The sequence below is a fragment of the Carcharhinus amblyrhynchos genome, chromosome 5 (genome assembly GCF_965287045.1).
Source record: "Carcharhinus amblyrhynchos chromosome 5, sCarAmb.v2.hapA, whole genome shotgun sequence".
Taxonomy (NCBI): domain Eukaryota; kingdom Metazoa; phylum Chordata; class Chondrichthyes; order Carcharhiniformes; family Carcharhinidae; genus Carcharhinus; species Carcharhinus amblyrhynchos.
The window spans coordinates 64,382,222-64,406,142 of NC_137328.1; the positions used below are offsets into that span (position 1 = coordinate 64,382,222).

At 42.0% G+C, this 23,921-nt stretch overlaps 1 protein-coding gene across 1 annotated transcript in view; it reads right to left on the bottom strand.

Moving 5' to 3' along the window:
* Positions 1–23,921, bottom strand: part of tmc2b (transmembrane channel-like 2b) — a 62,816-nt gene that overhangs the window by 24,193 nt on the left and 14,702 nt on the right. Inside the window, exons 6-14 of the mRNA XM_080189790.1 lie at positions 21,151–21,257; positions 17,284–17,382; positions 13,628–13,770; positions 13,221–13,368; positions 11,085–11,273; positions 9,042–9,221; positions 4,458–4,601; positions 3,638–3,766; positions 3,009–3,076 (exon numbers count right to left, since the gene is read on the bottom strand). Of these exons, the coding sequence (XP_080045916.1) occupies positions 3,009–3,076; positions 3,638–3,766; positions 4,458–4,601; positions 9,042–9,221; positions 11,085–11,273; positions 13,221–13,368; positions 13,628–13,770; positions 17,284–17,382; positions 21,151–21,257 (1,207 nt within the window). The remainder of the gene's footprint in view (positions 1–3,008; positions 3,077–3,637; positions 3,767–4,457; positions 4,602–9,041; positions 9,222–11,084; positions 11,274–13,220; positions 13,369–13,627; positions 13,771–17,283; positions 17,383–21,150; positions 21,258–23,921) is intronic.

The window sequence follows — 23,921 nt, forward strand, 5'->3', positions numbered from 1 at the left end:
TCGGATTGCTAGAAAGCATCTTGTGCAAAGCCTCACTGTACCCAGCAGCCATGTTGAGTGAGGAACAGATGGGATCTATAAAATAGAGAAACAAGTATTGGAAATACCATCCTTCCAAACCTGGCCCCTTGTGACATCACAAAGCTTTACAGATATTTGCAGACTCCACAGATTCCAAGGATAATGTAAGTTACAAACTCTTATCTTGTGTATCTTACACTCTAATGTTCATTGTCCATTTAAACCAATAAGTTAAACAGACATCCTGAAATCAAGTGGGGGTAGATCTCACCCAAAACAACTTCTATGGGTTCTCAGCAAATCTTCCCAAATGCTTCACACTGTAAGCCAACTGGTCTCACTGGAACTATGTCTTTCACATGAGGATTTCCAACCTCCGCTCTCAAAGAACACATCTTGAAATCTTCTCTCAACAATGCTTTCACTCGGATGTCATCACCAAGGATTCACTTTGAGAGTTTTAACTTCTCCTTTTGATATTCCACCCTGGATCCATGTACATTCAGTTTGGCTTTCCATAAGCTCTCTCACATACCCTGCCATGCCAACAGAACACCATTCTTTCACAGGCCCATTGAAATTAGTCTCCAACCTTCTGGCCACTTTGGATCTCTGGTTCTTCGCAAGCATACTTCATTTTCCGTCTGCTTTCTGCAGTCTTGCCTTTTTGGAGTCTCTATCTGCTCCTCACTCTGAACGTCACTGAACAGTACCTGTTTTCAATCCCTGTCCTTGTTTCTTGACTTCACAGTCTTCCTGGAACTTACTTCTGTCCGATTCCCTGATTTTAAGACTTTCTTCTATTCTTTAGCTTGAGATCTGCTCTCTGTAGTCTCTCTTCATGTCTGCATTCCAGCAATTTCTGTGAAAAGCCCTTTACTTCTAGGTTACATTCTTTCAGTTGAACTCAAACTGTTTTTGCTACCTATTTGGCCCCTAGTTGCTAGGTTACAATTAGTTCAGTTTTATATACACTATGTTTGTTTCCACGTTTTAAAAACTTTATTAAAATGCAAGCATCTTTTAAAGTGAAATTAAAATTTAACACAGAAATATAAATTAAGGTTAAAGCTAGAGGTTATGCCCAATATACATAAATACAAATATAGCTTACTTAAACTATCTCTATTCCTTAGCAACATGAAAATGAGGCACTGAGTGCTGCACATATAAGATATTCAAGTTTATTTATTAGTGTCACAAGTAGACTTACATTAACACTGCAATGAAGTTACTGTGAAAATCCCCAAGTTGTCACACTCTGGCACCTGTTTGGGTACACTGAAGAAGAACTTAGCATGGCCAATGCACCTAACCAACATGTCTTTTGGACTATGGGAAGAAACAGGAGCATCTGGAGAAAACCCACGCAGACATGGGGAGAACATGCAGACTCCGCACTGATAGTGACCCAAGCCAGGAATCCAACCCATGTCCTTGGTGCTGTGAGACAGCAGTGATAACCTAAGAGATGCTTTGAAAAAAGAGCAAAATGACCAACTAACTGTTCCTGGTTATTGCACATTCAAGAACTTCTATCTTAATGGGAAAAAAATAGTTGAAAGAATCTTGTGCTACAGCCCTAAATTAAACTGCCTAGAATAATCAAACATCTTCTACCACAGTCCAAAGATGTGTGGGTTAGGTGTACTGGCCATGCTAAATTGTCCCTTAGTGTCAGGGGGACTAGCTAGGGTAAATGCATGGGTTGTGGTGATAGGATCTGGGTGGGATTGTGGTCAGTGCAGACTTGATGGGCTGAATGGCCTCCTTCTGCACTGTAGGATTCTATGATTTACAGTCCCTATGGTCTTCCTTTGCCATTGGTAATCAACTTACATGGGTGGAAATTTCCCAGTCCAGTGGGGACAAATTGGAAGATGAGACCAGAAGGAAATTCACAAAACTTGGTGCCAGGTCAGTGAGCTGACTCATTCCTGCCTCTCGGCCCACAGCTGCTGCTGTACACCATCCTGAGCAGGCCCTCCCCATCACGGGGATGGCCTGGCCATAACAGCCACCATTTATCTTACTGAATTAGATACCTCTCCAGAGAATGCTTCAAAATACAGGCACCCTCGCAGTTCCCATCCTGCAGCAGCAGCGTCCTCCTCTCAGGGAGAAACTGCAGTCATTCTAAGGCTTTAGGTCCTCTCTAACAGGCCAGCAGTATCAGGAGCCCTCAGTGGATCCAAGAATGGCCACTTAATTGGCTGCCTCTAAGAAGATTTCCCAGGTGGATATTCTGAAAGGACACCAAAAATGTCCCAATCGAAGCAACTCTTTTCTAAAGGGCTCTAGATTTTACACAGGGGGTGGGATTTTATGGTCTCGCTCATCCCGAAACTGTAAAATCCCACCTCAGATCTACAGACCTTCTCATACTCTGCCCCTCACCCACTCCGATCCCCATGGCGCATTGGCCGGTAAAATTCCAGCTAGAATTTCTGAACACTTAATGTGTCAATTAATTAGGTGACTGCTCTTGCACAAAGAAATCACAAAACATGCAATGGATATCCCTTACATAAAATGATTACTTAACTATACATAGTTTCATCAGTTTATATGTACTTTTGAGCTTGGTTTTTAATACCTCGCTTTTTTAGGGGACTGTGATAACCCCCACAAGGTCCATGGGGAATCATTGATTGATCTCCCTGTGGGCATTCTTGGAAATGAGTTCCCCTGGTAACAACAGGCAATGGCCAGCCCAGTGGAACTCATTACCTGAGCTTTGAACTATAATCCCGGACAAGGACTAATGTGTGTACACCATGGTAGTGGTTTTACTTTGCAGTTTGTAATAAATTTTTTAAATTAAATTTATTTTTGTAATAAACTATATATACATATTTTGTAATAAACTGTATTCATTTCCAGTCAGGCTTCCTGAGTCATTTCAGCAATTCAGCAAGATTAGACAGCTCTGCTGTTTCAAAGAAAATGTGATGAATCATACAGTTGTTAACAAAGAGCTTCCTTACCATATCATTCCTTGATTGAAGATAAGTCCTAGAACATTTCCACTGATGTCAAACTCAGTATATGAAGGCTAAAACGTAAAGGGTTAAAGTAGCAAGGTTAATAGAAGTGAAGCAATAGGACAAGAGATGCCTAAGATGTAGAGTGGGACTTTCTCACCCTTTCCACCGGTGGGATCTTCTGGTCCCACCAACAGCACACCTCTGCTGTGTATTTCCAGTGGTATGTGCTGGATTACAGGGAAAATCCCATTGATAGTGATGGGACTAGAAGATCCTGCTTCTGGCCTGGGGGGAGGGGGATCCCCACCTCTAGTGTTCAATTGTTCTACATTTGATTATATAAGTCAATTTACTATTTGGTGCTTACTGTGCTTGATTGATTAAGCCTGAATTTAGACTCAGGGAAAAATTAACAAAATTGCAGAAAGAGCTGGAAGCGAAAGCAGAAAACACCAAGTAACATCTTAAACCATGGTGAGTAAAACTTATGCACATAGAATCCAGTATCATCTCTATATAGATGTAAAATATACAACACCTGTGTCATATTATATTAACAAATAAAACATATGTTATTGATAGTGATCACTGATTCATTCAACACATTTCTTTTGACAAAATATACTTACAAATCCATATTCTAGATCCCAACACCAGCAATAGTTGATAAATCTGACAAACAAGGCACGTAGAAAATCTCCAACCAATATACTGCCATAAGTTACCAGAATATCAGAAACAGTAAGCTTTGTAAATTCCTGCAAAAGGCAATAAAAGTAATACATTATTCAGCAAAGATCAAATATTTCAATAATCTTAAGCATTAACTTCAGCATAGTGGGTACAATTCAATCATTTTGAATCTAAGTACTGGAGTGTTTCTCCCTGGTGTTAGCAGGAGCAGTGTAGTGGTATTCTCCTACCGTATCGCAGGACCCACCCCGGCCAACCCGGCTGGCTGTTCAGAGTTTGGGGCACTGTAAGGGGTCTTCTCACACTTACAGCTTTGGGGGGAAAGAAAGGGGAATCCTTTCTACAGGATGGAGTGCTGCTGCATCCCCCCCCTCCCCCTCCACCTCCCCCCACTGTGGTCAGTGAAAAGGCTACCCGGATATAATAGGGTTGGCTCCAACATGGTATGGATTCTCCTCAATTTACCTAGAGGAGAGAAGGCCTTTCTTGACCCTTCCCGCTCTGTATTTATCGGAGTGAGGTAGAAAGCTGAAAGGCTCTCCATCCCACACCGTCCTTCCTGATTACACTGCACTGTCCTGTCTCCCAGCCCATTTCTGGGAGAGGGGGGCAGTATTGAGTTCCCCCTATTAGCATATATTGAATCTAGTGAAACCTCTTTGATTTAAGAAAGTATATTCTGCTGGATATGAGAAATAATGAATACTATAAAATAATTCAAAGTTCACTTCTACAGTATAGATTCAAATAGTTTACCAATCCAACACCTGTCTCCCAGCAAGGGCCTCTGGGAAAATCCGCAGGATCTATTGGCAGAATTCTTTCAGAGGTTGAATTAGTTGAATTGAAGGAATTCACCATGGCTAAAGTCTTGTTCTTTATACTTTCTTCCTCTGCCAACTGAACAAAACCAAAGAAAACACTTTGAGGATATGAATACATACTTGTAGATTTAAGCCGCAATTTTCCGGCCACATTGCACTGGCACAGTTTGTGCTAATCTGGGAAAATTGCGTGTGAGCTGAAAGATGGGTTTTGCGCCTAACGCCAAATAGTTGGTAAACTTCCCGCTCCTTTTCTGTTGCCACAAACCGGATCTCACCCTGAAAGGGCGCAAGGCTGATTAGCATGAGACTGACTTAGTTTCAGTCTCATTAGCAAGTTTAGCACATGATCACTCCCTCCTCCCGGAATGTTTCTACCTCCTGAGTGGGAAGTCACATGGGCACAAATCATAACTGGTCCCTTGAAGTATGATCCAGGTGCGATAGATTGTGAGGGTGAGTGAAGAGATGAGTACCGCTTAGCACTGACCTCCAGGGTGCAAACTGGCAAGTCAGCCACTACCATGGTGTGGGGACTTTCAAGGAATTGGGGGGGTGGTACTTGGTGAGACTGGAGGTCTGCAGGTTGGAGCCCACTGCTGGGTTGGAGCTTATGTGGCAAGTATTCTTACTGCCTGCTGAGAAGCCCTTGAAGTACTGCTTCTGATGTCAACTGCAAAGCCCACTAATGTTGCACTGGGTAACTCTGCTTGAAAGGCTCTATGGTTTGTTTTTGACATTCCATCCCAGATCCAGAAACAGTTACAAACTTAAGTGTGATGGCCACACCAGGAGGCCAGTGAAGCCCTTGGTGATCAGGGGCATGACTGGGCATTACCCACCTGGAGGTGCCACCCTGCCACTGCCAGGTTTGGCACCCTAGCACTGCCAGGGGAGCATGAGGGGGCTGGGGCATGAGGGGGCTGTGGAATGAGCGTGCTAGAGAATGATAGCTGGGTCATGAAGGTGGGCATTGCGAATGCTCCAATGCCAGCCAGCAATGTTGGAGGGCTGGTGGAGAAATATCCCTTCAACAAGAGCAGCTTGGTGGGGCCCTGATATCCGTATGGGGAGGGAGGAGGGATCTTCAATTTCAATTTGAGATCACGGTTCCCTGTAAAAATGGTGCCTGATCTCTGTAAAGCCAAGACTGCCAGAGTGTTTAGCCCCCAACCCTCTCAGAACTGGTGCAAAACTCACCACTCACAAAAAATGACTAAGTGTGGAATGATTGTGCCAGATCACACCTGTTTTCTTGCTCAAAATGACACTTTTAATTATCTTTTTGTGAAAAATTCCACTCAAACTTGGTTAGCGTACTATGTAGCTTAGATTTTGTGTTCAGCTGCAGCAATTTCTGCCTGTCACTTAAGTTCAGCCCCATTCCTTTCAGGATAAATGTCCTTGAAATAATTTTGGGAAGACACCAAATCCAAGCATGACAACTTGCTGCCTCACACAATATCTGGCAGTCTCTGAAGCAACTGAACAATGCCTTTGATTTAACTCCCTTCTCTTGGTGACTTACAGTTTAAAATTCCCTCCTTCATGCTCAAAAACAAGGCTGAATACCAGGCAGATAGAGTTGGACCATGGTCAGCTTTTTAAAAGCACATGAGAACAAAAACACATTGATATATGTATGAAATTTTCTCATGATTATTCACTAGTTATAATATTCACCCACATTTGGTTGGATGGTAACATACCTAACATCAGGTCCCAGCGAAAAAATGTGTCAGATGAGGCAGCAACAAAATAGTTCCTAAGAAATTTCTCACTCACCCAGGTGTATATATCCTCATTACTTTGTACTCAGAGACCCATAAACCATCACGGGCAATGTTATAATTGAGAGTGGCTTGTTTCCATCTGTCCATCAGCTCCCATGTTGCCTCTCTATATATATTTTTCCTTATTGTAGGATGTTTATTAATTAATAGTTCATAACAAATAGAACATTCTGTTAAGGAATAAAAACTCGATGGGAAAAGCGATCCAAAAGTGACTAACAAGAGAAATTAAAGACAGTGCAATTTGAAAATCCTTCTCTGAAACCATGGGGGCCAATTGCATTTTGAACTTCAGATCATTTTGTTTTTTTTGGATACCGTATTAAAACTTACATTACAACAGTCTAAGCCTAGGCTAGCTATAGTCTAAAGTAAATAGAATTGTTAGCTGACTAAAATATATCACTGAATAATAAATACAGGTTTCTTTTTGACAAAAATCACACAGTAAATAGTACAGACAAACAACTAGACTTCCTGTGCTAAAAGTCCATGAGGTTAAGGAAAACCACGGTTTTTGAATGCGTTTGATTTTTGGATTTATGGATAAAGGATACTCATGATTAAAGGAAGAGGTTTATAACGTTGCCAAAGACAGCCATAAATATGAGGATCCAGAAGATTTCAAAACTCGCTGAGAAAACAAATAAAGAGAGAGAAAGTAGAATGTGAAAAAAAAACAAATTCTGCCATAGGAATGTAAATTGGATAAGATTAGCAAAAATAAATGTGGGTCCCTTTACAGATAGAAACAGGAAAAAAATTGTAATGGGGAATAAGGAAATGGCAGAGAAATTCAGCAACTAACTGGGGCCAGATTTTCAATTGCTGGCATTTGCTGTCCAGTTTTTTTCATACTCCATGGGATGTGGGTTTTGCTGGCTGGGCCAGCTTTTATTGCCCATCCCAATTGCCCTTGCAAAGATGGAAGTAAGCCATCTCCTAGAACTGCTGCAGGCCATGTGTTGTAAGGAACATCCACAGTACTATTAGGAAGGGAGTTCCAGGATTTTGACCGAGTGACAGTGAAGTTATGGCCAGAAAGTTCCAAGTCAGGGTGATAAGTGGCTTGGAAGAAAATTTGTAGGTTGTGATATTCCCATACATCTGCCATGCTTGCCCTTCTAGTGGTAGTGGGTTTGGATGGTACACACTGCTGCTACTGTCCATCAATGGTGGAGGGAGTAAATGTTAAAGGTGGCAATAAGATGCCAATCATGCGGGCTGCATTGTCCAGGGTGGTGTTGTGCTTCTTGAGTGTTGTTGGAGTTGCATCCATCCAGGCATGCGAACAGTATTCCATGCCATTCTTGAATTTGCACTTTGCAGCTAGTGGACAGGCTTTGAGGAGTCAAAAGGTGAGTTATTCAAACAGAATTCTCAGTCTCTGACTTGTTCTTGAAGCCACAGTATTTATATGGCTGATATAAGTGGCAGGCATGAGGAACTTGTTACGTGTGGAAAGGCTCGAGGGACCAAACGGCCCACTCCTGCTCCTAGTTCTTATGTTCTTATGTTCACATGCACACAGTGAGGGGCCATCAGGTCTAATGGAGGTAATGGTTGGCTTATTTAAAAGATGGACAACTGTGGTCAGTTGCTCAGCCAGATGTATAGGGTTACTGTTTCTGGTGCTGAGAGGCTTGTTAGTGATTAACTGAAGTCCTGGGTGGGCCGCCAGGCTGTTGGTTTCACTTGGGCAGCATAGGCTGGTTGAGGAAGCCCTGCTGAACAAACATTGGCAGCTCAAGGACAGGAGATGAGAATAGGCTAGTCTGGCACTGGGCAGAACAATGAGGAAGAGCCTCAGCTGAGGCATCCTTCTAGACAGCAGGCAAGAGGAATACAGAGTGGGGATGCAACGAGAAAAAGGTGTGACCCACAGCATCCAGTTTACAGCGCAAGAGTCAGCTACCTGCACATGACAGAGCACCAGTGCCAATGGAGGCTGGGCTTATCCAGGCTGATGGTCTCAAAGATTTGCACGATAGTGCACAGTAACCAGAGACCTCACTTTCTCCAAGCAATCTCCTAACTGCCATCAAGGTCCCCGTTGTCCTCAATTCCGGTTTGTTTCAGGGATCAGTTGAAGATCTGGATGGTATCTCCCAATCAGCAGCTCATCATGGCATTAGGCAAGTCACGGATTTCTTATTCAAGAATTCAGGGGATACATCCATTTTGACACGAAGAGGCCAGTGCAGACATAGAGGGCAGTGGCAATTGCAGCCATTGATAGAATTCCTCAGGTCCAGAAGATCATCAATTGCATCCATGTTGCCAACAGGGCAATGTCCAACCAACTGACCAGAGTCTTCAATAGAAAAGAACTCCAGTTGATGAATATCCAACTAGTCTGAAACCACATGAAGTAAATTTTGCTGATCTGTACCCGATTTCTGGGTAACTGTCTTAACTCCTTCAACATGAAAAAGACCCAGGTACCACCCTTTTCAGTTCAACATCCAGACTCAAGTGTCTGACTGCTGCATACTAACAATAAGCACAGCTTCTGCCAATCTACAGCATATTAATTATCAACTATAGCTTTACAACAGAGAGGACTTTCCATTCACTTCTGTCCATCGCTCCTTAATCCCTATCACTTCAGCCAAAGTAAAAGGCTGCTAATGGAAATGAAAAACATGGCTAACTAATTCAAAGTCACTCAGAAATGAAGACATATCAAAAGAAATAACATACTAACAAAGAGATCAGCTCACTTGTGCATTGACTTGATCAATAAGAGCCAACAGGAATGTATACAGATTGCCGAGGAAGAGAGCAAACATTCGCCACAGCTGCCATTTCAGCGCAATACGAGGATGATAATTTTCCAGAGTGGCAATGGTTTCAAACAATGGAGGAACAAACATTCCCAACAATGCCATGACTATATCAACCTGCAAGAAGAAGAACATGAAAAGATAGTCATTGCTCTGTTTGTTCAACTATTTATATACCTGCATTGCAAAGGCATTGCGGAATTCATATTGAATACAGTCAAATCAATAAACATACAGCTCTGGTAAACTGATCCACAAAATGAGTGAACAAATTGCAGAATGATATGAAATTATATCCAATTGCTATTTAAAATAAATTGTTACAAAATTACAATTAAAGAATGGCAATGAAGGTGGCCAAGGTCAAGATCTCATCAGAGGGACATTACACTCACAGGAACTGTGATCATAATTGCCCCAGTTGCAGAAATTGTTCTTGAAACTGTAATCAGGTTAGTCAAGTTCAATAAGTGTTTCGGTCAAAATGTCTTTAAGGTCAGTAGACCTTATTTTGCCACTGAACTGTGCACTCAATTGGCTAAATAACCAAACAGCATTTTTTAAAAATACCGAACTGGTCACTTCAAAGTTTGGAATGGCAGGAAAATGAAGTCAGGAGGAAAGAGGCAGAAGAGGATTATAAGATAACAGAGATGAGGGCAAAGAAGATAAAAAAAAACACAGGCAAAAGCAATAGGGGAGAAATGATAATACAGGTTCATTAGAAAAAGGTAAATTGTGAACATATTCTTTCCTTTTTCCTTTACAATATCACACAAGACTTGACTGTGGATATTCTTCTCAATACTAAAGTATGATAGAAAAGATGAATACTAGACATATGATTGGAAATGCAAGCAACGCATAATCATCTGTTAACAAAGCAAATTACTGCGGACGCTGGAATCTGAAACAAAAACAGAAAATGCTGGAAAATCTCAGCAGACCTGACAGCATCTGTGGAGAGAGAATAGAGCCAACCTTCTCTTGTGAAAATACAAGTTCAAAAAAATTCAAGTAATAATAATGACATTTTTTGAACAAAGCACAAGTTTTGTGTTTTTTCAATTATTCATAGAGTTATAGAGGTTAACAGCATGGAAACAGGCCATTTGGCCCAGCTTGCCCATGCTGCCCAGATTTTACTATTAAGCTAGTCCTAATTGCCTGCATTTGGCCCATATCCCTCTATACCCGTCTTATCCATGTAACTGTCTAAATGCTTTTTAAAAGATAAAATTGTACCCCCCTCTATTATTGCCTCTGGCAGCTTATTCTACACACTCACCACCCTCTGTATGAAAAAATTGCCCCTCTGGACCCTTTTATATCCCTCCCCTCTCGCTTTAAACCTATGCCCTCTAGTTTTAGACTCCCCTACCTTTGGGAAAAGGTGTTGACTATCTACCTTATTTATGCCACTCATTATTTTATAGACCTCTATAAGATCACCCCTAAGCCTCCTACACTCCAGGAGAAAAAAGTCCCTGTCTCATAGAATCATAGAAACCCTACAAGCGCAGAAAGAGGCTATTTGGCCATCGAGTCTGCACCAACCACAATCCCACCCAGGCCCTACCCCCCTTATCCCTTAATATTTATCCTCTAACCCTCCAACCTACACATCTCAGGACACTAAGGGGCTATTTTAGCATGGCCAATCAACCTAACCCACACATCTTTGGACAGTGGGAGGAAACCTACGCAGACACAAGAAGAGTGCAAACTCCACACAATCAGTGGTCCAAGCCAGGAATCAAACCCAGGTCCCTGGAGCTGTGAAGCAACAGTACTGACCACTGTGCTATCGTGCCGCCCAGCCTCTATCTATCCAGCCGCAAGCCATAAAGTCCCAGTAGCATCCTAGTAAACCTTTTCTGCACTCTTTTTAGTTTAATAATATCATTTCTATAATAGGGTGACCAGAACTGTACACAGTGCAGTTTATGATGCACTTTATGATGTTAGTTTATCACTTACCTCATTTTTCTGATACCATGTTAATGTTTCCAATGCTGAATATTTCTGGGACTTTTTCACAACATAAAATATGAGATAACCACTTCCAGCAAGACAGCAAAATATAAGAAAATTAGCTAAAACAATAAGGAATCTCCTTAAATGAATATTTTCATCTTTTTGGTTTTCCTCTTCATCCACAATGGATTCCTGACAAAACAACATAAACAAATATACAAAATCACTGCTTACAAATGGGATAACATTATTAAAACTGTATGGGTTACTTTTTTAAAGTAATAATTCATGTACGTCTAGAGTTTTGAGTGCAGGGTTTCTGAGCTTGAGGAGAAGCTGGAGTTACTGCTGCACATAGGGTAGTCTGAGAATTTCCTGCATCACATGTTACAGGAGATGGTCACCCCACAGTCAAAGGGTATTTGATGGAATAATAAGTGGGTGGCTAGCTGCAGGGCAGGAAGATGCAGACAGTGCAGAGATTAAAAAAGAAGTTAAAGAAGAGAAATACTAGAATGGTACCAGAAATGAAATACATCAGTGACACAGAGGGACTAGAGAAGCTGAGGTTGTTCTCTTTGAGCACAGAAGGCTAAGGAAGGAACTAATAAAGGTGATCAAAATCCTGAAGAGTCTTGATTGATTAAACACAGAAAACTGTTTCTAATGCCAGAAGGATTAGTAACAAAAGATAAGATCATTAGCAAAAGAAGCAAAGGCAACATAAGGTAAAAAAATGTAACAAGTTGTCATGACTGCTGTCACTTTCACTAGAATCAATATGCAATCAGCTCCACCTTTGCTTGCAGTTCTGTATGTACAAAAAGTACTGCACAACCTCACCAATGTTACTTTAAAAAAACTCCACCCTCTGTAATATCCACCATCAAGATGGGCAACAGTAGCAATACAATGCAACACAATCACCTTCAAGTCACACACTATCATGTATCAAGGAGAAAGATCATGGGTAGAATTCTTCCAACTAGTCTACAGTGGGTTTGGTGGCAGGTGCGCACGATTAATCTAGCAGGAAATACAAAGTCAGAAATCTGCCAATCTTAAATCATGTTGCAATCTTCCCTAAGAGCAGATTGCTCTTCCCGCTGGCAGATGGTGCAAACTCCATTTGCATTCAATTGCATTTCATGAATGCCTGTTAAAATAGCTGCCCACTAGCATCCCATCAGGCTTTTAATCCAGCAGGAATTTACGCCGTCATCAAACCCAATTGGGAATAAGTGGCATGTAGAAGACCCTGTTCACCAGAAACTTGGTGGTGTGCGCAAAAATTTTCTGCCGTAGTGTTGTGCTGCTCCTGGTGCACTGTTCACCACTCTAACTAAACAGACTGGTATCACACAGCAATGTTTATTTGGTCAGCATTGTGCTGTAGGACTCATGTACCACCACAACAAAGATCTGAATTTTGACCAGAGGTGGAGTGCAAGTTGAGTTTGGGAGGTGAAGTGGGTATGGCTTAATGAAGACAAGGAGGGCAGTGTGGAAGGAGGGCTGTGCAAGTAGGAGGAGGCTCATGAAGGCATGCAGAGGGGCAAGACAATGGATGAAGAAAACAAACAATGGAAGGCAGAGGAGAGATCGAGTGGAAGGAAGCTGGACCCTGACAATGCTACATGAAAATCTCACAAACAAGGGGGTTTAAGGGATATCACATTGTTTACAGGAAGGGGATGAATGAAGACTCCAGATGCAAGTGGGGCACGGGCGCCCTGAAGGCAATGGGCGCGGGGAAGGTAGTTGAATCAAGAAACAGACTTCCTCTTGAGACTGCGAGCCTTTTCCCTCTGAGTTGCTGATCTCCAGCATGATTGGAATGGAACGGTGAGGACAAGTGGGCTGAAGAGAGTGATATGAGAGTCGGTGGCAAATTTGCCTGTGGCTAATTAATGAACTTCCAAGTGCAGTATCTGGTGTGGGATCTTGCTATTCTGATCTATGATAGATATTGTCGGAGCCCCTGCACTTAGTCTCAAAAATTGAGAATTTCCTGAATTTCCACCTTAGTGGGAGATAGAAACATTCAATTTGAAATATTTTTTACAACTGAATGCTGAATATAAATTTCAAAATGGATATGAATAAGAATGAGTTCATTTGCCAGAGCTCTGAATTTACCTTAAAGCTAGTTGTAATGGATGCAAACTTGTTATCAGCTGTTTCAGGGTTTCCAATTAGGTAATCCCAACTGGTAAACATTTTCCAGCTAAAGTTGAAATCTCCATCATCTCCATCAACTCCACTTTCTTTTGCATTTCTTGCCATTCTAGACAGGATCAAAATTGTCATTAAATGGGAATATTTTCTACATATAAGTATGTTTAAAATTTGCACTGAAATTTGCTTGCAATTAAGTCACAGTGAAAAACATCTCAAGATCAGGGCTTTTATCACATAAACCTTCTGATTAAAACTGTCTTATAATTAGTTTCTATGAAATGGCTGCTTAGGTCTATTCTGAGATGGATCTGGGAAGAGTTATGCAAAAACTTAAATATTCTCTCCACAGTTTATTCAATACTTACGTTCTAATTACAACCATGAGACTATATCCAAAGGAGCCCACACCAACCATGAAGTAAGACAATGGTAACCTATACTTGAAAACACCAATCATCCGTTCATTATTGTAATATCCATAAAAAAGAGCTGAGTACTTTATATATCCCTGTAAAATACAAAAGTATTTATTTTTAAGTCATAATGTAACATAACATGGTATACTAACATTTTCTACATAATGTTCTGAAATCATGGAGGGGTTTTTCCCATCCCGCCCGCCATGGGAATTGTAGCAGGCGGGCGGGCAGACCATGCAAAGGTCTGTTGACCTCGGGCGAGATTTTCCAGTTTTGGGACAGATGACAAATCGCACCCTATGACTTGATCTTACTGCATAGAATACATCCAAGATATTGAAAGAAATTTTATCATCCCTCTGCATATAAATGATGGAATACAAAATTCTTTTAGGATGCCACAATGACACCCTTACTGCCACTAAATTTCAGGACATCATTAGGAAGTTTTAATGCACTTATAAAGTTATAGTATGGTCAAACAAACTCAAGCTATTTACAATTACTGACTTAGACTAGGAGACCAACTGAAATGTTTCCAAGTTTTCAAAGGTACAAAGCTAGATCAATGGCCAGCTGTGCTGTGACACAAAGAGGCTGCAAAGAGAAATAGACAGGAAAAGTGAGTGCTCATCATTGTGGCAAATTGAATATAATTTGGATAGTAAAAATAGAAAAGCAGATTACTTCCATAGCGTCCAAGAAAAGTCTCACTGATTATCAAGTATAAGCCGCAAGATCATCTGTACAGCAAGAGAAGAAACCTGGCTAATCCACCTTGTCAAATTATTTGATGAACAGGCATTCAGTGAACTGTAGGGAGCCTTAAGAGATGATGTACTTTAATGTTCCACATGAAAGATGTTTAATTAAAGTCAAAACTGTGGGGGTTTAAGACAATGGGATTGAATAAGACACTGCAAAAATAGTGGGAAACAAGTACCTCTTTCAAGGATCTACACTAAAATGGGAAACTAATAAGTGGGTGACCTCGGGGCATGAGCATCATCCTAATTTACATAAAGAGCCCAGATTTAGAAACTTAATGTCAAATTGCCAGATTTGAAGGTAATGGTAAGGTAGGAGAGGTAATTGAATATGCAGAGGCAGCTCAAAATTACAGAACAGTCGGACAAAATGTGCATGGCCCAGACAATGCAGATGAAATTCAACACAAACAGTTGAGATGAACTGCATATAGGAAGGTAAAATAGATGACATGCATACTCCATGCATGGCAGCAAAGTAATTAAGGATGTTGAAAGCAACCTTGGAAATTGGAATAGGCACCTAATATGTCCAACCAATGCAAAATGACAATCAACAAAGGTAACAGGATGTTGAGCTACATAGGCAAAATGTTAGAAAACAAATCAGAGGAGAAGACAAGCAAATGTTATTGCCCTCTGATAAAACAACACTTTAAATACTGGATTCAATTCTGAGCACCAAGAACGAATAGTTCAAATGCTAGAGGCAATATAGAGAAGAGCCACACTCCCGGGAATTCGGAGAAGGAAGAGTTTCAAGGGTAAACTTACAAGGGTATGCAAGCTGATAAGAATATACAGAATTAACCTGGAATATTATGTTTAATTAAACTGGGGGAATGCAATTACTGGACATTGGTTCAAATTAGTAAAACACATTAGGGCTGATTTCAGGACGTTCTTCCTCACACTATCGTGAATGGAGTAGTGGCTCTGTCCAGAGATCCAGGGTAATGCTCTGGGGTTCAAATCCCACCACAGCAGATAGTGATATTTGAATTGAATAAAAACCCAATATGAAAAATCTAATGTCCTATGATCATGAATCAATTGCCGTAAAAACTCATCTAGTTCACTAATGATCTTTAGGGAAGGAAATCTGCCACCTTACCTGATCTGGCCTACATTTGACTCCAGACCTTCAGCAAAATGGTTGATTTTTAACTACCTCTGAAATCATTCCTCTGTTATATCAAATCATGACTGAAGATTGGATTATGAATGAAACCAGACAGACCGCCCGGCATCGAGCTATTCACCAGAAGTAGCAGTGGCAAACTCAGCCCTGTCGATCCTGCAAAGCCTCCTTACTAAAATCCGGGGGCTTGTGCCAGAATTGGGAGAGCTGTCTCACAGACTAGCCAGCAGCAGCCTGACATAGTCATACTCATAAAATCATACCTTACAGACAAATCCCAGACACCACCATCACTACCAACAGTGGCGGCACAGTGATGGGGAGTCTTCAACATCAACTCTGGATCCCATGAATCTTGATGGCATCAGATCAAACATGTGCAAGGAAACCTGATGAATCAGTTGTCCTCCATATTGAACATCATTTGGAGGTAGCACTGAGAGTTGCCAAGGTGTACTGTGGGTGGGGGGACTTCAGTGTCCATCACCAAGGGGGCTTGGTAACACCATTACAGACCAAGTTGTCTGGATCCATAAAACAGATAGCTGCTAGGCTGGGTCAGGTAGTGAGAGATTTTCTGCCCCCCCCCCCACCCCCCGCTGTTTTCAGTGGGCATGAATGGCAGCAGGGGTAAAGAATAGACAGGGAGTCGCAAAATGGATTTCACACCGGTGGGAATTCCCCACTTGATTGTCCCCAACATCCACCAGTGGCATAATGGGGTAACAGCTATGCAAGGACAGAGATCCCATTATAATACATTACCATATATTTAGCAGGACTTCCCCACTGTATCATCTCCCCCCATAGGGAATTCATTTGCCTTGAGTGATGCCACAAAGTTGGAAGGGGGCATGCCTGGGCAGTACCCTGACAATTCTGGGGAGATGGAACGTCTATTGAGGAGGTTCAGGGTGAAGAGAGGTTCCCTGGGGGAGGAGGCTGTCTGTTCAGGAGGGGGTGGTCCTATGTCCATGGGGTGGGATTCCTTGGGAGGGGAGCTCTGTGGGATGTTTGTGATTTTATTTTAATTTTTTATAATTACCCTTAAATCTTTCAAAAACCTAACTTGCCTGCAGGGTGGACTCCAGCATAATGTGGGATCCACCATTTCATTTTTTTAGAGTTTGGAAATATGGTGTGTAAAGCCGGCAAGGCAGCCAGCGAGCTGCACTCCACTTTCCCCACCCAACACAACATTCTGGAAAAACGTCAAAATGTCCTACCTACTGTTTTTCAGATGAAACATTCAATCAAACTGCCCTCTCAGGTGGATGTAAAAGATCCCAATACACTGTTTCTGAAGAAGAGCAAGAGATTTATCTCTGGTGTCCTGGGGGCAATATTTATCCCTCAATCAATATCACACGGCCAGATTAACTGGTCATTATCATGTTCCTCTTTCTGAGAGCTTGCTACGCACAAAATGGCTGCGCATTTCCATCATTGAAATAGTGACTATAATTCAAAAGTTTTCCATTGGCTGGAAAGTGCTTTGAGAGGTCCAATTGTCACATTAAGCACTCTACAAATGCAAACCTTGTTTTTGTTCTTCAAAGAGTATTTAATGTATGGAATAAAACTATAGATAAAACAATGGAGGCAAAAGTATTGGAATAATTTAGTAAACAATTGGATGCTACAGCGGTGAAAAGTTATTCATTAGTAGCTTATGAGAATATCTACAGGCTCACCCCAAATTCCCAAAGTACTGAAAAATCCATAGCAGTTGGTTGTTCTTTCCTTGGCACAGTCTTCCGCGGTATGCTGCCATATTGAAGGCCCATTAGCACCTGAAGTATAAAAGTGTTGTCAATATTTTTTGGCTATTTCTTTATGTCCATCTAACAAATTTGCTATACCTCCTATTCTGGTATCATCTAAAATGTTGGCATTTCTAGCTGGGTATTGAAATCATTGATATGCATAGTGAACAGAAATAGCTTCAGAACTGAATCCTGTGGGACACCATAGCCAACTTCCATCCACTTTGAAAAACTGCCCTTAACTACTATTTTTTTCGTTCTTTCTAACCAACTTTTAATCCAGTTGCACACCACCTTCACCATCTCTAGTAATCTTGGATGTGAACCCTAGTTAAGCCTTTCTCCTAAATTCTATGTATTTCCGCAATCACTATAAATTCCCCACTATCATATCTGTTACCTCTCCAAAGTGGGAATGCTGCTGCACTCTTTGCACTTTCATCCTCTCCTCCACGTCCTCTTCATTCCCTTCATCAAAACACATGAACAATGGAATTCCAAAACAAAAATCCATCACCACAGTAAAATCATTTGTAAAATGTTCGAAGTGTCTATCAACAACTTTTAATACCCAAGATTTCAACAGGCTTCTTTATTGGCAGTTGGTTCCATATTCATAGAATCATAGAATCCCTATGATGCAGAAGACACATTCAGGCCATCGAGTCTGCACCAACCACAATCCCACCCAGGCCCTATTCCCAAATATTTACCCTGCTAATCCCCCGACAGTAAGATCAATTTGGTATGGTCAATCAAGCTAACCCCCACATCTTTGGACTGTGGGAGAAATCGGAACACCAGGAGGAAATTCTCTCAGACACAGGGAGAATGTGCAAACTCCACCAAGACAGTGACCCGAGGCCAGAATTGAACAAAGATACCTGGCATTGTGAGGCAGCAGTGCTAACAACTTTGCCACCGTGCCACCTTTGTTCTCCTGTCTAGTGAAATTACTGGTCTGTGTAAGTAATGGCCTCCACTATGTATTCCTACTTTAAGAAATCATACTTGTCCCAGCTTGAAAATGGCAGTGATTCTTTCCTAGGCAGCAGAGTGGGGGGGGAATAGAAGCAAACAGAAACTAAAGGAAATCCCAAGGACAACAAAACCACATACCATTTGTCTTCATTTACATGTGGCAAAGTGGGCTTAAGATGGGCAGCACCTGGCCATCTTGGGATTAATACAGGGAACTAATGCTTTTCTGAGGGCAGAATTTTGACACAAAGCCACCATACTGTTCTCTCTTCCACCTGAATTTAGGAAGGCTTCATGTGGAAAGCCCAGGATGAAGAGAAACAACATCAGGAAGATGATGGCAGAGACCCAATATGGTATCAAAGAAGAACAAAAAACAATTCAGCACTGGAACTGGCCATTCAGCCCCCCAAGCCTGTGCCAATATGTGGTTTTTATTCCTTTGTTCATCTCCCATTCATGTGTCTATCAAAATACACCTTGAATGTTGCTAATGTGCCTGCTTCCATCACCTCCACTGATAGTGTGCTCCAGGCACTCACAACCCTCTGTGTGAAAAACGTTCCCCGCACGTCTCACCTTAAACCTGTGCCCTCTTATAGTTGACCTTTCCACCATGGAAATAAATAGGCTAACTGCAGAAGACTGGAAGGAATACGGGAATAAATAAAATAGGGCTCCATCAAGCTTTGAAAGGAAGATTGCAAGATACTCAGACCATTCAGGGGCAGCATGGTGATACTGTGGTTAGCACTGCTGCCTCACAGCACCAATCAACCTTGAATGACTGTGTGGAGTTTGCATGTTCCCCTGTATCCGTGTGGGTTTCCTCCGGGTACTCCAGTTTCTTCCCACAGTCCAAAGGTGTGCAGATTAGTTGAATTGGACATGCTATGTTGACCCTCATTGTCAAGAGATTAGGAGGGAAAATACATGGGGTTACTGGGATTGGATCTAGGTTGAATTGTTGTTGGTGCAGGCTCGATGGGTCGAATGGTCTGCTTCTGCACTGTAGGGATTCTATGGGCGGGAGTTTCTTGCTGCGCTCGCCTCAAGGCCTGAAAATCCAGCCCAAGGTCAACAAACCTTTGTATGGTCAGTGACCTGCCCGCTACGAGTCTTGTGCAGGCGGGACAGGAAAATTCCGTCCTATGATTCTAAAGACAGAGTAAAACAACAGAAACTAATTCAATTTAACTGCATAATAATCAAACATATTGCAATTGTTTCAACCAGGACAACACCAATTAGGTTTTGAAGGACATAATCTCCATGGAATGTCAAGATTAATTTCACAATTACCAGATAAAATACTTTATTTTTCACCATGTACAACTCTCTGGCTCCCAATTAAACATTCAGGCTGGTAATTAATGGAGACACATATTTCCTACTTACAAACTATTAATGCTCACTGAGGGTAATTTTGACTACCTGTGGTGGTGTAAATGGGTGATAACTAATTGATAACTCATTTACTCTCTCCCGATTTTTATTTCCATTGACTGCAATTGCTCCCACTGTGTTCATGTATTTTCTTAAGAGTCCACTTACATGGTATTCAATAACAACAACAATTATAAAGCACCTTTAATATTGAGCAGTAGGTTCCTCAGAGTGGCAGTCAGCCACAGGTTGTCTCTCTGTAACCACTTACCTTTGCAGGCTCAGACCTGTTGGGTCAGTAAGAGGGTCAGATCAGGGGGGTGGAGGGGGGGAATCCCATGCAGGTGGGGAGTGCTTAGTTGGTAGTGGGGGCTGGTGTGGGAACTCTGTCTGGGATCTTTAAAATAGTTATGCTGAAGTTAGATTCCTTTTTCCCTTCTAACTTTTTCAGAATAACATTAAGTGCAAAGCTAGCAGAACCATCCGAACTTAACAGTTTAAATCACTTTGTTGGATGGTTCCTAGCCCATCACAATTATTCAGAGGAAGTTAGCACATCTGGACAATTGCCAGGTAAACTCTTACCTGGGAACTTCCCAAAGGGATTCTCCAGCTTATCTTTGGGGTTCCCTACCAATCCAATCCTGGGAAGGCAGGAAGTTACAGTCCATAGTAAGATGTCACAACGCACCTCACAGAAGTGCATCAAACAAGATTAAACACTTGTTTTACAGGTCCTCAAGCATACCAACGTAAATCACTCAGCACGGGGGTGATCAGTGACAGGCATGGTGCGAGTTAGGACATGGACAGCAGAGCTTTGGATCATAGAGAATCATAGAACCCCTACAGTGCAGAAAGAGGCCATTAGGCCCATCAAGTCTGCACCGACCACAATCCTACATATTTACCCGCTAATCCCTTTAACCCATGCATCTCAGGACACCAAGCAGCAATTTTAGCATGACCAATCAACCTAACCCACACATCTTTGGACTGTGGGAGGAAACCGGAGCACCCGGAGGAAACCCATGCAGACATGAGGAAAATGACAATGACACAACAGACAGTGACCCAAGCCAGGGATCGAACCCCAGGTCCGTGGAGCTGTGAAGCAGCAGTGCTAACCACTGTACTACCGTGCCACCCAGTACTTCAATCTTACAGAGAATAGAATGTGGAAGACCATCCAAAAGTGCATTAGAATAGTCAAATGAGGAATTAATAAAAACCATGGGTTGCAGCAAATGTCAGAAACTTCACTCATTTTTAAAAAATCTAATTTGGTGATTTGATTCTGCCAGGAGTGAGGATAATTGAAAAAATTAACTGTCCTTAATTTCATTTGACACAAAAACTAGTTTTTTAAAAATTCCAAATAATTTTATACAGTTAGGCAAGAAGCATTATCAAGAACTCGAGACTTACCTCTGGAATGACAACCAAGCCAAAAGTTAAACTAAAAAGAATCAGATTAATCCCATACAGCCACCGTAGAAAAATGAAATATGAAGCTACAGAAGAACCAAAGTGACCTGTTATAAAAAAAATTTCTATCAATCTCATATCGTTTAACATTGATTTCTGTAAACATGCAGATTAAATGTGCACAACTTCACTCTCCTATTCAATTTGTCTACCGTCATTAAGAATATAAGTGACTGAATAACAGTATTAAGTTTAAATATTCAACAAATTGTTCTTATTTTGCATCCTTAATCTAATAAATTGTCCCAGATCACTTCACAACAAAAGGAAAGGGGAAGGCATTAATGAACAGAAACATCAAGATTTGAATTAGGGAAGTGACTAAAGACATGAGTAAAGTTAGGTCTTGAGGAGGTCATTGTAGGTTGACAGAAATCTAGGCAGCGAATCTCCCAGCCTGTTGCACTGCTCCAGCAGTACAACTGGCCAGGAGACATCAGCGCAGGCCGTTTAGCAGGCTCCCTGCTGGGACTCACAGGTGGGAGTTGGGGGGGGTTAGTCGTGGAAATCAGGACTGGCGAGGGGAGCTGGAGGCATCGGGAGACGTCCGAGAGGCCAGCGATCGGGGGGGGGTGCAGATATCGCACAGCTAATGATACAGGGTCGTGGGGCTGGTCAGTGATTGAGCTGGCCGGCGATCGGGAAGCCAGCAGTGTAGGGCTGCTGTGCATGTGCTGATCTCCATTATGACAGATTGGCACATTCACACTGGCCCACTCAGCACTATGCTGCCAGCCTCTCCAACACAAATAGGCCCTGTCCCCTGATTTTCAGTGTGAAGCTCCCTAAGGCACTTTGCAGTGCACAGAGTGTGGGAGATTCATTTTGAAAATCCCACTAAAAATACCAACGAGAGTTACTCCACATTTTACGCGAATTCCAGCCCTGGTCAGTCAGAGGAGTTTTTGAACATGATTCCAGAATGCAGTGGTCACTTCTGTGAAGACAGGAAAAGGAGGGAATATAGAAAAGAAATGAGTGCGAAAAACTGGACTTTATAAGCTGGATGAGGGTGTAAGGAGGTGGACTTTGAATCCAGCATACTGAGAGGCAGGAAATGAACAACTATCAATTCAGGCATAAATTGGTGATGCATAAATGGGACAAAGTGTGGATGGGAGTGTTGACAATGAAGGTTTGATTGACTTACTGGTCATTTAGCGTCGAGCCTGAGGTAAGGTGAAACCAACACTAGAGAAATGCAGTGTGTGAGTGATGATTGCTGAGGTGAGGATTTCTGTGGCAGTGTGGCTGAGTTACAGAAGAGGTGGGCAATGTTATAAAGATGGGGAATGAGGGCTCAGCTCAGGACATGGATGGCATTAAGGTTGTGCACTTTCTGGTCTAGTTTGAGGAAGCAATCAGAATGAATTTCTGGTGAAAGAAGATTTTAAGCTTGCCCAGCAGACGGTGAATCAAGTATTGTCTTGTTACCTGCAACGTTTGCTTTTTATTATTCATGGGATCTGAGCATCATTAGCAGGGCCAGCATTTATTGTCCACCCCAACTGACATTGACAAGGTTATTGTTAGCTGCTTTTTTGAAGCACTGCAATTCATGCACATACACCCTGGGCGCTTTTGGAGAGGGCGGGGTTCCAGGACTTTTACCCGATGGATGGTGAAGTAATATATTGTCAAGGCAGGATGGTGGGTGACTTCAAAGGAACTAAAGTTAAAGTTCATTTATTAGTGTCACAAATAGGCTTACACTGTAATTAAGTTACTGTGGAAATCCCCTAGTTGCCACATTCCGACACCACTTCAGGTACACTGAGGGAGAATTTACTATAGCCAATGCATCTAACCAGCACATTTTTGGATTCTGGGAGGAAACCCACGCAGACACGGGGAGAACATGCAAACTCCACCAGACAGTGACCCGAGCTGGGAATCAAACCTGGATCCGTGGCACTGTGAGGCAGCAGTACTAAGCACCGTGCCGCTCCACTAACCAATGGCGTGTTCCCATATATTTGCTGCCCCAGATTGGCACTGCCAGTTGGCACTGCTAGGATGCCAGGGACCCTGCCAGGGTATTGTCCAGCCACGTTCCTGACCAACAATGGCCTCATAAGCCCTCAGCATGGTCATCACAGCTGGTCTCCATTACTGAACACCAATAGTGATTCTTGAGGGATTCACATCATGCTGTTGAGTGGGAGAATTTAAGGAGGCTGAAGAATTCAGCTTCAAGCTGATCTTGAATATTGAAATTAATAATTACGTATGAAAATCTTGTTCATGTCTTCATTGAATTAAGTGAGAAAGATCTTATTGTAGCATTTACTAATTGTTTCACAGTTTACAGATGTCAATTATTTTATATATCCTGCAGTATATATGTTAATATAAGTTATCTGCTGTGATACTTTGGTCCATAGTGTCCCTTCATTTTGGTGCCTTTCACATCCACTATAGTACTCACATGTCTGTAGCTGGCCATATTAGATGCTATTTTGATGAAGGCATGAACACAGATATTGGGAGCACTTAACATAAAAATGCACAGTAGGCGGATCTTGGCAACAATCAGCATGATTTGATGGCATCACTGCCATTTTGGAACTTGCCGCTGAAACTCTGTCTTAGGTCAGGAATTTCCATTTACCTCATGGCGGGATCCTCTCCAGGAGATTCAGTGACCCAGTCAAAGGTCCACTGACTTTCAGCGGAACCCCTAGCGCCGAGGTTGGGCTGGAAAATCACAG